This window comes from Leptonychotes weddellii, chromosome 11 (assembly GCF_054177405.1).
Source record: "Leptonychotes weddellii isolate Sample4059 chromosome 11, ASM5417740v2, whole genome shotgun sequence".
NCBI lineage: Eukaryota > Metazoa > Chordata > Mammalia > Carnivora > Phocidae > Leptonychotes > Leptonychotes weddellii.
Genome location: NC_138379.1, coordinates 3,182,381 through 3,196,768, shown reverse-complemented (window position 1 = coordinate 3,196,768; position 14,388 = coordinate 3,182,381). Strand labels below are relative to the sequence as shown.

General features: G+C 51.0%; 1 protein-coding gene across 1 annotated transcript; it reads right to left on the bottom strand.

Moving 5' to 3' along the window:
- Positions 1-3,054: 3,054 nt before the first annotated feature.
- On the bottom strand, positions 3,055-11,212 carry LTO1 (LTO1 maturation factor of ABCE1). The gene is made up of 6 exons (XM_006744526.3): positions 11,042-11,212; positions 9,602-9,707; positions 8,149-8,219; positions 5,092-5,209; positions 4,671-4,783; positions 3,055-4,173 (listed from the first exon to the last, which is right to left on the bottom strand). The coding sequence occupies exons 1-5, from the start codon at positions 11,089-11,091 to the stop codon at positions 4,715-4,717; spliced, it is 414 nt and encodes a 137-aa protein (XP_006744589.1). The 5' UTR covers positions 11,092-11,212; the 3' UTR covers positions 3,055-4,173; positions 4,671-4,714.
- Between the last annotated feature and the right edge of the window lie 3,176 nt (positions 11,213-14,388).

Genomic DNA, 14,388 nt, shown 5'->3' with positions numbered 1-14,388 from the left:
CTGGACAAGCTGCTGGATCAAGCCTCTCCTGAAGGGAGATCCCCCCTTTTGTTCCAGGAGACAATTACTGTCCTCCTGTTTAAGTCCATTGATATGGGTTTCCTGTCGTTTGGTGCTCAAAGATTCTTAACTATAACAACGTACGTGTGTTTTCTACCTTTTCCAGATTTAACGATATAATCCCCAATATAAACGATGGGGCTGAGTTCTGGAGGCTGGAAGTCTGAAATCAAGGTGTGGTCAGGGCCACGCTCTCCCAGCCTCCAGTGGCTGCTGGTTAGCACCCCTTCTGGCTTATAGCTGCATCACTCCCATCTTGGCCCTGCCTGCGCCTCTGCCTTCGCATGGCATCCCCTCCCTGTATGTGTCTCCTCTCCTTACGAGGACAGTCACGCTCCCCCACGCAAGTATGACCCATCTTAACTTATGCCTAAATCACATCGGCAAAGACCCTACTTCTGAATGAGGTCGCAGTCACAGGTACCAGGGGCTAGCTCTGCAACATGGCTTTTTTTTGGGGGGGGGGACAATTCAACCTGAAACAGGTGAATTTCAGGGGGTTCAGTGAGCACCCCGCCATTCCAGGGGCACTCGCCCCACAGGGAACAGCAGGTGCTCAGTGAATCCTGTATAAAAGATGGAACCAACCCATCACTAAGGCTTCAGTGAGCAAGCGTTTCCCGGGCACTTGCGCTCCCCAGCACATCACTCTTGAGCAGCGGAAATGGGGTCATGCTTGGGTTCCACCCAAGACAGAACCTCCAGCCCCACCACCCAAGGCCCAGCTGATCTGCTACAGGGCCCTAGAGAGACGTGGCCAAAGCGCTGTCTCCGCAGGGCCCCCGAGGGACAGACCAGCAAGGACTTTGATGCCAAGGAAGGACGATTTTAATCAGAAAGAAGTTAGAAGTCCCCGAAGAGTTAGGAGTGACTTTCCTTCTCGGACAAGGAATCTGCAAAGCCCCAGCTGGGCCACTTAATCACGTGGACTTGGACAAGCCATCCAGCCTTCCGTGGCAGGGCCCTCAACTACAGGACTCCGATCCTGTAGGAATTGGGACACTGTGCCCACTTGTCTCTGGTCAACCATCCCTGCTTGGTGACTTCAGTTTCCTGAGTCAAAGACCAGCTCCCCACTTCATTCATTCAGGACTGGGATTACTGTAGGAATTAGGAGGACCTCACAGGGTAATTACAGTTTTCGATCTCTCCAAATTACACTGCTGTCCTCAGATAGGATGGGAAATGGTCTGTGGGGCTGAGGTCACATGAGAGCTCACAAAGCAGTAGGGTGAAGGGTACCTCCTCTAGGAAGCCCTCCCTGCCCACCTTCCCCTTCCCTCATTCTGAACACACCACTTACAGGCTCCCCAAGTGCCTCCAAATCCTTTTCTCACCCTGGGGGGAGAAAAAGCATGGTGAATATGAAATAAAAAGTAAACCGTGGCCCTCTCCTAGGACAGTTTGGCCTGTACACAGACTGCCCTTGGTCCCGATGACTCACATTCCAGAATTCGATGAAGCAGCTCCAGGTGAAATGTTTTCTCCTCTCCTAAGTCCTAGGTCAACATTCTTTCCCAGCAGCCGCTCAGGGTGGCTACGGGCTGTGTCCCCAAAATTCCAATGTCGAAACCCTGACCCCCAGCACCTCATAACGTCACCGTATCTGGAGATGGGGGTCTTTAAAGAGGTGATCAAGGTAACATGAGGTCACCAGGGTGGGCCCTGATCCAGTGTGACTGGGGTCCTTACAGGACACAGACACACACGGTGGGACAACCCCGTGAGGACACAGGGAGAGCATGGCCGTCCATACACAAGGAGAGAGGCCTCGGGAGGACCCCACCCCGCCAGCGCCTGGACCTCGGGCTTTGGCCTCCAGGACCAGGAGACGGTACTTGTCTGTTGAGTGAGCCTCAACTGTGGTGTCTGTTATGGTGGCCTGAGTGGACCAATAGTGGCCCAAAATATGCTGGGAGTTTCCAGCAGGAAGGAGAGAGCAGGCCAAAGCTCTGGGAAACCAGTGTTTTTGTTCCATCAGAAAGGAACAAAACCCACACCAGAGAGCTCCCAAACTCAAGGCCAATCTGGACAAAGGTCAACATCCAAGAGAAGTAGGTACACAGGACAGGATCGGATGGGATGGGGGAGAGCAAGCAGGATACCTTGCCTGTGAACAACAGAAACCCCCCCCAAACAGCCTTGAACTAGAGTAAGACATTCATCAGCTCGTGTAACATGAAGTCCAAAAGCAAAGCAGCTCAGGGGCTGGCTGTCAGCTGCTCAAGGTCACCAGGGCCAGGTTCTCTCCAGCGCTCTGCTACACGTGCCCAGGTGTGGCTTCATCCAGAGCCACGGGTCAGCTGCCTGTAGTAAGCCCAGGTGTCACCTCCATGGGACAAGTAATTCCATGGGACAACTTCCAAAATAGGTAAGATCTCTCTCCAGAGTGACCTAACCTTTCCCAGAGGCCCTCAGGAGACTTCCACTACCATCTCTTCCGCCAAGAAGAGCCATGCTCACACCTGACCCATCAATGCAGATGGCATCACCCGGGACAGAGCAAAGGAAGCGTTAAGGTGCTGTTTGTGCCGTAATTGGGGTCTGTCGGGGCGACCAGAGGTTCCTGGAAACCGAATCCAGGCAGGCACAGGTCAAGCCTGGTGTCCAAAGAGACCTGAAGGAGATCAGGAGGCAGCTCCACCTCCCGTGGCTGCCTACGGCTCACACGAAACCCCGGAACGGGAGGCCGAGACTGTAGGGGACAGAGAGGGAGTCTGGGCAGGAGGGATCAGTTACAACTGCTGACAGGTGGCTGAGCCAGGGTCCTTGAGGAGGAATGAACCCCTCCTCTAACGTTCATCACGGGGCACCATTCTCTCGCAGGAACTGTGTCTACAACATGTTTTAATGAGACATGTGGACAGAAACGTAACAGGAAGCAGCGGTCTGGCCCACTCAATGCACGCCTGCCCTCGGACCTGGATCCCAGATACCTTGGAGTAAGGAATGAATTTGCTGGATATCACATTATAAATGCTCCCACAGACAGCCTTTTGCTTTAAAACTGGCTATTTATTTTTCTCTCCACTTGTAAAAGTAATATATTACCACAATAGAGAACTTAGAAAACACAACAATCCATCAAGGAAAACCACCACAGTCGCCCCCTCCCCACCCCCTGGCCCGTCCCACCGGTGAGGGAGGTCGGCTGCTGGCCTCGGTGGCCGCGGGATCGGGTCGCGGGCAGGCGCTGGCTACGGCCGTGAGCACGCCAGCTCCCGGGAGCTCGGGCGGCCAAGGCCAGGGCCGTGCTCGGGGACTCACACGCCAGCGGCGGCGTGGCAGGGTCAAGCCCCGGTCTCTCCCTCAGCACACTGACCCAGGGAACCGGACGAGAGGGAAGCAAACACCCACACCCGCTCCTGCGGGGCCCCCAGCCCTGAGTCTCCCGGCGGGCTCTCAGGACCACCGGCTTGGGCAGCATGGCAACAACCGCTAAGACGATCCAGGATGATGTTAAAAACTGGAACAGATTCCCGGTTACCCCTTTATTCGTCTCACGCATGACTTTCAGACACGCTGCCTTGGACGGGAGCAGGCGGGACCTGCCAGCGATGCTGGGGGCGCCCCCCTGGAGGGTGCGCAAGGGGACAGGCAGAGAGATGCTCAAGAACCACTGACGGAACCTCCTACAGCCCCCAGTACCTCCCTGTGGATACAGATGCCTGCGAAGTACGGGCAGAAGACAAGAAAAGTCGTGTTACAGGAGATACACAGTGTCCTCAATGCAAGGCTCCCAAACTCTGTAGAGATAGCAGCAGCCCAACATTCAGTCTTTAGCCTAAAGTATTTCCCGCCTTAACCATTTTAATGCTGCAAAGCCCCACCCCCATCTGGAAACACTGCAAAGAGTATGTCCAGGCTCCCTCTGAAGCCCCTCTCAGCCAGATGCCGTGTCACCTGGCCACAGTGACTCCCTGTGGCTCCACGGAGCACAGTGGGGACCCGCGCACCCTGGGCCTGAGAGCAGCGACCCACTCCATCGCCGTGACCGCGCGTTCCAGGGCAGGCAGCACAAGATGGCGGTGACAGGCAGGCGCAGGATCGGAGTCCGAGCTCTGCTGCTGATCCCTTGGACTGGGCAGTCCCCGCGGGCCTCGGTTTCCTCATCTGTAAAGTGGGAACACTGAAGGGATTACACAGAACAGGGAAGCCCAGCGCCCAGCACCGGCACATCCTCAGGGTCAGTGAATGTCAGCCCTGGCACACCGCCTCCAACTCACGTCACATCAACCCTGGTGCTCTCAGTTCCTAAAAAACTGCTCTTCTGAGCGCCAAGTCCAGGCTCGGGGGGTAATGCTAGCCAGAGCCACCCCCAGTCTAGAACCGGCCAGGCCTGCCCAGCTGGAGGGGACCACAGGCCAGCAACCCTGGACCAGGAGTGAGCGGCCTCACGAGGGCTCTGGCAGGGACTCAGACTGCAGAGCAGACAGGGCCCAACAAAGGCTGAGCCTGTGTGGAGGGGCCACAGGGGGCACCCAGGCGACACAGGCAGCCCCCAGGGAGAAGGAAGCCCTTTCACCGGCCAAACTGGAACCCTCCCCACAGAACAATGAATACTCCATCATTGTTTTGCCTTGAATCACATTTTTAAACACTTAACATACAGACATCTGTTCCTTGATGTTTCGTCTTTGTTCATCTGTCATCCTCAAAATGAAAGTCCAGAACCTTCCGCACTAATTTTAAAGTCCGGCTGAACATTTAGTAATGAACAAAGCTGAAAACACAGAAGAAAAAAGATGTATTTTTTTTAAATCTTATATATTTCTACTCACAAATTAGAACAAAACTTTCTCTCTACCTACAGCTTTTCGTGTCTACACAACCCCTAAAGTTCTAACGACTGTTCATTCTCTAGACCGACTTCAGTTTTCTCATATAGAAACACAAAAATGATGTGCTTCTGTGGACCATGCACAGGGCACAAGCAGCCCCGAGACCACGAGCGACATGAGCACCCGGGACCGCACACGGCTGGCTCAGAGAAAGGCACTCCTATCAAAGAGAGACATGCAGTGGACAAACCTGTTTAAATTTCCCTCTAATTTTGTCTAAGTCCTCGTGAAGTTTATCATAAGTAGGGTCATCGTAAGGGAACTTCTCAATCATTCCAATCAACGATTCTAAGGCCTTCATCTTTTTGCTGTAAAGCACAGAAATAAAAACTTTTAGTCCTTTGTACACAGTGGGCTCTGCTTATGTAACGACGACCCTGATCACTTACTTGAAAGCAATGGGCGTGCTCAGCATGCCTGAGTCCAGAAGCCGGATGAATAATTTTCTCACTACACTCAATATTTATTTACCTAGCAACGTGCCCTTGCCCACATCCCGCACTCAACATCAAGTACGTATCAAGCTTATGGATATACCTGTATCCCAGCCAGGGAGCAAGCAACTGAGGCAACCCGCCGACCTCCCCTAGGTCACAGACGTGGGAACAGACAAAACCAGGCAAGAAAAGAGCAGTGGGACACGATCTAGCCTGTTTTAGGCCTGGGATTTTCCGGGACCCAGAAATGTCACGCTCACAGCCTTGCGGAGTTCAGCGGCAGGTAGACCAGCAAGCCCCTCCCTCCAAAGGGCAAGAATCAGTGTCTGGTATCTGGGTCCAGTTCCCTCTCCCAGGAAGGCAAAGCTCTGCTGGGAGGCGAGGTGGCTCCCAGGCCCTCGGGTATTTAACTCCTCTGTAACATGCACATTTAACAGCCACCTCACGGCTTTCAAGAGAAGTAACCTCCGTAAAGCCCAAAACCTAGCACAGGGTTAGGTGTTCAGTAAGCGTGAAGTCTCCTGGCTTCCATGGGACCCTGGATACCGGGGCTCACACCTGGGGGTGGGGGAGACCATTCCCAGATGTGCACATCTGGGAAATGCACAGTGATCCTGACAAGCACCCTCCCGTAGACCACACTGGGTCATCTGAGTGTCAGAAGGATGCTAGGTATTTGATTAATGGGAATTCAACAGAACTCTTCCCCAGGATGACTCAAAAGCAACCAACATCTCCTAAGTACCTGCTCATAACTGCTATTTTTAGGTACACAAGGAAGTCTGCCGACGGCAAGTCGGTTTATGAGAACGAGATGGCTACCTAATACAAACTGTAAAAGGTCAAAAGGAAGTAAATTAAAGCAACAAAGCACTCGGTTTCCAGGGCGATGGAAGGCCAATGCCAACATGTGGGAAACGGCTGTATTCCAGCGTGATAAGAATGCCAGCCACTTTTAACTAGGCAAGTAGCAACTTACTCTTCTCTGGTCAGTGAAGCTACTCGAAACACACCCAGCCCGTCACACCGTCAAAGTCGGTGTGCGTCAGGGGGGTGTGCCCGCTCCCGGCTGATCCAACAACACGGCAGAGCTCAAGCTCAGCCCTGGCCAAACGCTGGCCTGCACACGGCCCCACCAGGCTGCTGGGCGGGGGGCACCTCCGAGTCCATCAGGAAGCCACGGTCGTCTGACATAAAGCCCCATCCTTCAGTCTGAGATACCGCCTTCCGTGGTTTCTCTGGCGTTAAAAGCCCCTTATTTCACTGAATGATAACGCAGATAGGGCTTTTCCCTTACTTGGAACGTAAAGAAACAGAAGATCCTCTATCAGCCTTCTACCATTATTTAATAACTGTACTAACATAAGAATGCAAAAAACCGTGACCCACAGCCCTAGGAGACAGGCTTCTAGGTTGCGTTTCAAGGAGGCCCTCGAGCTGCGCTGGTGGGGAGGGGGCGGCAGCGAGGAGCGCTGGACGGCTTCTGCCAGCCCCCAGCCAACCAGCGCGGGGCCCCCTCTAGCTGAGACAGACAGGGTGCGTGGCTTTAAGAAATTAGGGGGCCGTTGCTCGGGGGGCCGGGGCGGCAGCCCCTGGGTGTGCGACCCTCCACGCAGGGTACGGCGCTCCTCTAGGAGCCGGCACATGTCGGAGTCACGGAGAAGGGGAGGCTGAGGGAGAGCTCCAAGGATGGCCTTGCTCATCCTCTGACGGACTGGAGCGCAGAGCGGAGAGGAGCGGAGAAGAGAGCCAAGCTCGGCTTTGACTGCCACCCAGTGGCGCCCCAAGTTGCCAAGCACCATCCCAACCGCTCTCGCATTCCTCAGAGGACCATCCCCACCCCGGGTGCGCCTCGGCTCCCGTATACATCTGGTCCACTGCCAGCAACTCGTGCTGCCGGAGCGGCCCAGGGACTCCATCGGGGTAGGGCAGGCCATCTCAGCATCACCCACAGTCAGCTGTGAGCACCCTTGTCCTCGTATTCGAATACAGAGGCGCCCAAATTTTAGAAATTCACAATGTTTCAAGTAAGACGAATCACTCGGACAGGGGACTGCCACCTTCCCTGCTGTCATCCACTCTCCTTGGGCCCCTCCCAGGCCAGGCGAAGGCAGCAGACATCAGGAGGCAGGGCACCAGCCGAAGCTGACTCTGGGCTCCCAGGAGCAGCCGGACAGCCAGGCCACCCGTGCCTGTCACCTCAGGGTTCGTTCCCAGGTTAAGAATGAAGACAGATGTGCAACAGGGTCCCGGGGGCTTCGGCGGGTAGCACATGGCGAGAACAGTTTAAAAAGACTACAAATGATCCGAAAAATAGCTAGCATTTACTCAGTGCCTCCAAGAACCAAACACGTGTTAAACACACCACCTTATCTCACTAGCACACCTCGCTGGCTGCACTAAAAACCTAGTGACAACAGAGTCACCATTCCCAACCCTAGTCACACCAAGGTTACCGTACTGCGTTTATTAGAAGCTCCGAGGAAAGATAAACGAGAAGACAGCATCCACTTCAACATTATTTTACTGGCAGGGGATCTAAAATCCACTTGGTGCTCTGATGCTTGCAGGGAAAAGGCAGAGGGCTCCAAGAAGGCTCGACAAGTAATAACGCGTGTTCACCAGACACCGAAAATGAGCTCTGCGCTAGTTACGATTTCCTGTGAATATGTGACAACATTCAAATTTGGTCTATTTTCTCCACGTGACAGATGAGGAAAACTGAGGCACGAACTGCCCCAAGTCAGAGTAAGCTATGGAACCACACTCCTCCTCCACACAATGAAAAAGAAAGAAGTCTTAAACTTTACCTGTCTTTCTCAGTGGTACAACTGTGAAGGAGACATCTCCAAGCGAAAGCAAAGCCTTGATAGCACCCAATCTGTGAATTCACAAAACAGTTAAGCGTGAAATTAATAAGCAACAAGCTACACTGTATCTAATTATCAAGCTCTCGAAACTAAAGGTGGGGAGGAAGGACAGTGGTGCTTCTCACGCTGCGGTTCTGGAAGCACCTGCTGGGCACGAGACCATAGATGTCAGGTGGCCGAGCCTTCAGTGGGGCGGCAGCCTCCCAGAAGGTGCCGCTGGCCCCGCCCCTGGGTCTGCATGTCCTGTGTGGTCCCCTCTGACTGCAGTGGGGTGGCCCCGCGCATGGCTGCTGAATTTAGGCATAGCAGACGACGTCACTCCTGCCTTGTTGTCTTGCATCACTGACCCAAGTGTCATGAGGCCACTCCAGCAGCCCTATGGAGAGGTCCACGCAGCAAGAGCAGCTGTGTGAGTAAGCCCTCTCAGAAGTGGCCCTCCCAGCCCCAGGCGAGCCTTCCCATGGCTGCAGGCAGGACTCCAGCACCGTGCGGCCCGGAGCCAGAACCACCCAGTCCAGCGTGTCGTCGGAGGCCCACACAGTTTGTGGTGATCCTGACTGCCACAGGCTGTCATTCAGAGCCGGTCCTCTGTAGCAAGGCCGGTCCCCCATAGCGAGGGCCCAGCGAGGGCAAAGGGCAGAAGAGAAGACGACTATGGATTTCAGAGGACTTCAATGGGAAGGGGTGACACAGGGTAAGGATTCAGGTGGCGGAAGGACCGTGATACGCTGGCGTAAACTGAGGTGGCCGAGGACCGGCTTTCTCATTCCCCAGACCGTACCACTTCATCCTCCTTACACAGGCACACCTCAGAGAGACACGGGTTCGGTTCTGGACCACCGCGACAGTGAACGGCTTGGTTTCCCAGCGCACAGGAAAGTTATGTTTACACCACACTCTACTCTACCACGGGTGCAACAGCAATATGTCTACAAAATAATGTACACACCTTCAGTAAAAAATACTTCACTGCTAAAAAACACTAACCCTCATCAGACTCTCAGCGAGTCATAATCACTGATTACTGATCACCGAAGTGAATGTAATAATGAAAAGGTTTGAAATGCAAGAATCACCGAAGTGTGACACAGACACAAGAAGTGAGCAAATACTGCTGGAAAAAATGGTGCTGACAGCCTGCCTGGCACGGGAGTGCACAGACCTTCCATCTGTAAAAATCACAGTATGTGGAGCGCAGAGACGAGGCGTGCTCGCACACCAACATGCTCTGTCCTTCTGGATGAAGAATGTTGCTCCATCAACATTCTCTAGTCCACCGCCGTTTAAATAGGCCTCCAGTTCTGGCTCTACCATACTGATCATCACAGTAAACTATAAACTATGAGTGAAAAGGATTCATTTCTAAAAATAAGGGCGGGGGGGTCCCACTCACCTCAGATCCAATTTTGGCTCCATGTAACGTGCCATACTGTCTTCCTTCGATTATACCCAAACTGTTGCCTTCTTCATAGCCTTCCTGATATCCTTCCCCGTGAAACCTGCGATGGAGAAGCAAGCTTGATCAAAGAAACAGGAGAAAAGAGTGTATTTCCTGGAAGAAAATTTTTCCAGGAATTTTCTCTCCCATATTACCCAGACTCAGCAAGACAAGACACAGTACAATAGAAAGAGTATCGAATTTAAGTCACAGGCCACGATCCCAGCTCTACCCCCTCAGTCTCTGCCAGCAAGTCACCACACCTCAGGAAGCCCAATCTGCCTCTGGCTGAATTCGTGAATCCCAAACCTGGTAAGATACCAGAAACACAGAGGAAAGTTTTAAAGACACAAATCCAAGGGCCTCGCCCCCGATACTACTCAGTGAGTCTGGAGGAAGGCCCAGGAATCTACTTTTTGAAACCCCCTAGGTGACTCTAGTATGCAGCCAGGTTAGCGAGCCAAAGTTCTGTGAGTCTAAGCTACACACTACGTCAAGTGCTTCAAAACTCTCTGCCACATACACAGGGCTTTCCATCACAACTCAGTACACCAGAAGGGAGAAATGCCATCAGATCACCACAAAATATACGAAGGCAGTGGTGCCCAGCGTAGAGGAACGGCTGGGACTTTGAGGGCTCAACAGTGGAAGTGGGACCATCTTAACCCACAATCACCAAAAACAGAAGTTTGCTGGAGTCCCCAGTGAGGCAGTGTATGCTCCCACTTATTGGCTATGTGACCCTGGGGAGTGATCTTGCCTCCTCATCTGTAAAACACGGTGAAGAACAGGATCTAATCCACAAAGAGGGTTAAAATAGTTAACGGGGAGACAACACTGAGCTCACTGTTGGGTTCGCACAAAGCTCTAAATAAATGTCAGCGGCTGATGGTTAAATGTTCGCTCTCTTTCAGGACTGATGTCTACTGATGTCTCAAGTGGGCCGGGCACTGGAAGATGGCCACAAAGCAACTCGTGGGTCCCCACCGTCACAGCGCTGGGCACTCCCCAGGGGCTCCGGAGGGAGAGGGATGACTTATCAGCATGTCCATGAATGCTGCCGTATGTCCCACCACTAAGGAACAAGGAAAAGGGGCAGCGCCCAGATGGCAAAGGTCCGTCCCACCCAAGTACCGGGCGTCCCCAGAGGAAGGCAGTCATCAGGGCCAGCAGATGCTCGGGGCCAACCGGACCGGGAGGCGGGTCTGGGGGAGCAGCTGGGCACGTGGCGCGCCGCCGAGAAGTAAAGCAGCGGCCAGAGCACCTCGGCCCCACACGCGTCCAAGGCCGCCGCTGGCCCAGGACGCCCCCCACCCGACGCCCGCGCCCGCGGCTCACCAGGCCCGCGCTGCCTCCGCAGCCGAGGGAAGACGCTGGCCCGGCCCCACCACCCACCTCTCGTCCGCCATCACGATGGCGTCGAACATGTCTTGACTCCCGGCCATGGCGGCTCCCCGCCCGGCCCGGCTCGCCCCGCCCTTCGGGCTCCGCCGCCCCGCAGGGTCACCGCCAGCCGCGAGGCTCGAGCGCTCACTCACCGCATCTGCGGAGGCGAGGCCACTTCCGGGGGCGGCGGCGCGGGGCAGGCCGGGTAAGGACGGCGCGCGCGAGGGCCCAGCCGGCGCCGCGGGGGCCCGGACGCATGCGCGCCGGGGGCGGGGCCGGCGAAGTCGAGATTGAACTTTTGCCAAAAAAAGGCTTAAAAGTCTACGTGGGACATCTAGGTGAGCGTGCAGATGCAGTTTTTCCACAAGAAGAGCCTGGAGGAAATCTCGAAGGGAAAACCAATGTATTTTACTACGTGAAAATGCAAACTCGCGCATGCCCAAAGTGGTGATGACATTAAAAGCTAAGGAGCAATCTGGAGGTGTGTTTGTCCTAAATACTACAACTAAGGGAATAATGTGTCTGGTTTATAAAGAACTTACCAGAAAGGATAAGCAATGAGTGCATCCTAACAGGGGCGAAGAGATGGACCAAAGGCTTGAGTGCGGGATTCACCGGTCAGGCAGGCAGAGTGGAGAAGGGGGTGTCTGTGCCCGTGACCTTGGAACTTCACCTCCAGGACTTAGTCTGATGTTCGCTGCAGCACAGTCTGCACATGCACCCCGAGGACTCCAGCAGCCGCCAAAAATCATGTTTGAGGCGAAAGTAAGATCATGGAAAATGCTCCTGATGTTCAAGGAAAAAAAGTCTACGTATCCTCCAAGCCCAACTACATTAAACGATTACGCTTGTAAAAAGAATGAAAATACACCAAAATGTCCACAGTGACTAGATCTAGATTTTGGAATTACATTAATTTTTAAATGTCCTCTTTTATATTTTTTTCTGAGTAGTAGTAGTCCATGTTTGCACAATGAACTTTAGTTAGGAGCATAAAAAAGCCCCATAAAACTTTTTTTTTTTAGAAGATGAAATTAAATAGACTTTGTATATTTTGTTCATTAAATATCTTTTCATTTTTAGGTGTTTTTTTTTTTTCATCAGCAGATAAAATCACAAAACTTTTGGGATGTAGGAAAAAGAGCAAAACAAGCAAACAAATCTGCTTTCCCACCACTCTGGCCACCAACTAATTTTTTTTTTAAAGATCAGGTATAGGGGCGCCTGGGTGGCTCAGTCGTTAAGCGTCTGCCTTCGGCTCAGGTCATGATCTCAGAGTCCTGGGATCGAGCCCCGCATCGGGCTCCTTGCTCTGCGGGAGGCCTGCTTCTCCCTCTCCCACTCCCCCTGCTTGTGTTCCCTCTCTCGCTGTGTCTATCTCTGTCAAATGAATAAATAAAATCTTTAAAAATAAATAAATAAATAAATAAATAAATAAAGATCAGGTATATTTCTTTAAAAAATGTATGTATTTATTAGAGAGAGAGTGTGTGCGAGAGAGCACATGCGTGCAGGGGTGGGGCAGAGGGAGAGGGAGAGAGAATCCCAAACCCACTTAGTGCTCAGCACAGAGCAGATGAGGGGCTCCATCCCAGGACCCCAAGACCATGACATGAACTGAAACAAAGAAGGGCCTGGTGCTTAACCAACTGCACCACCCAGGAGCCCTGCCACCAATGAAGTTTTGCTAATTTTGTTACATTTTTCCCTTTGAATTTTCACATAAAAATAATAATATATGTACAATGTTATACCCTTATCCCCGCCTATTAGTGAGTTAATGAAAGTTAACATTGTATTACAAAAATGTCCCAAATAAGGGAATGGTTCTCTCATTATTACATATATAAGATAGATTTTTTTAGACATAAACCTCATCAGCTGAAAGAAAATGAAACAAGCTACATCTTTTGGCATGGGAAAAGAGTATGTGGTGGAGAAACAGACCAGTATAGGATAAAACCCATGGATACAAAGACATACACAGGGGTGTCTGGGTGGCTCAGTCAGTTAAGTGTCTGCCTTCAGCTCAGATCATGATCCCCGGGTCCTGGGATGAGCCCTGCATCGTCCTCTGGCTCCCTGCTCAGCGGGGAGTCTGCTCCTCCCTCCCATTGTGCTCTCACTGTCTCAAATAAGTAAATAAAATCTTAAAATAAATAAATAAATAAAGATGTATATAGGAGAGTATGAGTTTTAATTTCAAACTTTCAATAATTGTGCAAAGTTTTGAAAGATTACATGTGTAACAAAAATCAACACTATTCATTCAAACTATTGTTTTGAAAATAAAGTTTTGGAGAGATCTTTCCCCCATGTGTTCCATGGTTATATTCCTAAAATACTGTCTTGAACCCAGATTGTTTTAACATTAAAGGATAAAAGATCGGTTGTGTTACCTTGGATTTGTAATACTTGTTCACAAATTGCTTCATTTTCAAATAGGGAATCAGACTTTAAAAAGAGAGCCTCCAGGGTAGAGAAAGGGAATTTGAACATACAAATATAATTTATTTCAAAATCCTTAAATAAGTTTCAAATTCGGTGTCCTTTTTAGCAACTGAATTCATTAAAAAGTAGGTAGAAAAACTCTGAATTAGTATTTCTCCTTGTTATCTTAGTTTTTTGAGAAAACATTCTGATATTTGCTTATGTAGAGATCTTAGGAACTGAAATTTCTGCATTTAATTGAATGGAATAAGAAATGATAAATTTGGGGGCACCTGGGTGGCTCAGTTGTTAAGCGTCTGCCTTCGGCTCAGTCATGATCCAGGTCCTGGGATGGAGCCCCATGTCGGGCTCTGCTCAGCGGGAAGCCTGCTTCTCCGTCTCCCACTCCCCCTGCTTGTGTTCCCTCTCTTTCTGTCAAAATAAATAAATAAATAAATAAAATCTTTAAAAAAAAAAAAAAGAAATGATAAATTTGTATAGGTACAACGAAAACTAAAAAGGTTTTCAAAGGTATAGAGCTTCCGTATTTAGGATCTCTGAAAGCTGCCTGATTGTATTTATTCTAATGACTTCAATACACTATTATTAAATACTTAATTTATAACAAAAGGTATAAAGGGGATGATATAATCAACTCCTAGGAATCTACCATATGAAATAGAATACACTTCGAAAAATTGTAATGTTTCACATATTCTTGTTCAAAGAGAACCAAATCGATATCACTAAAGTGAAAAACGAAATTCCTCAAAGTTCATTGGAAAGTATTCATTTACTGGAATTGATCTTTTTTTACATTCTACATGTATCTGCCACAAAATACTCGGCAGCCTGCAAAACTAACCAAACCAAACCTGAACATGTAGATCTATACTGCTGATCCGGAATCACATCCATTTTATTAG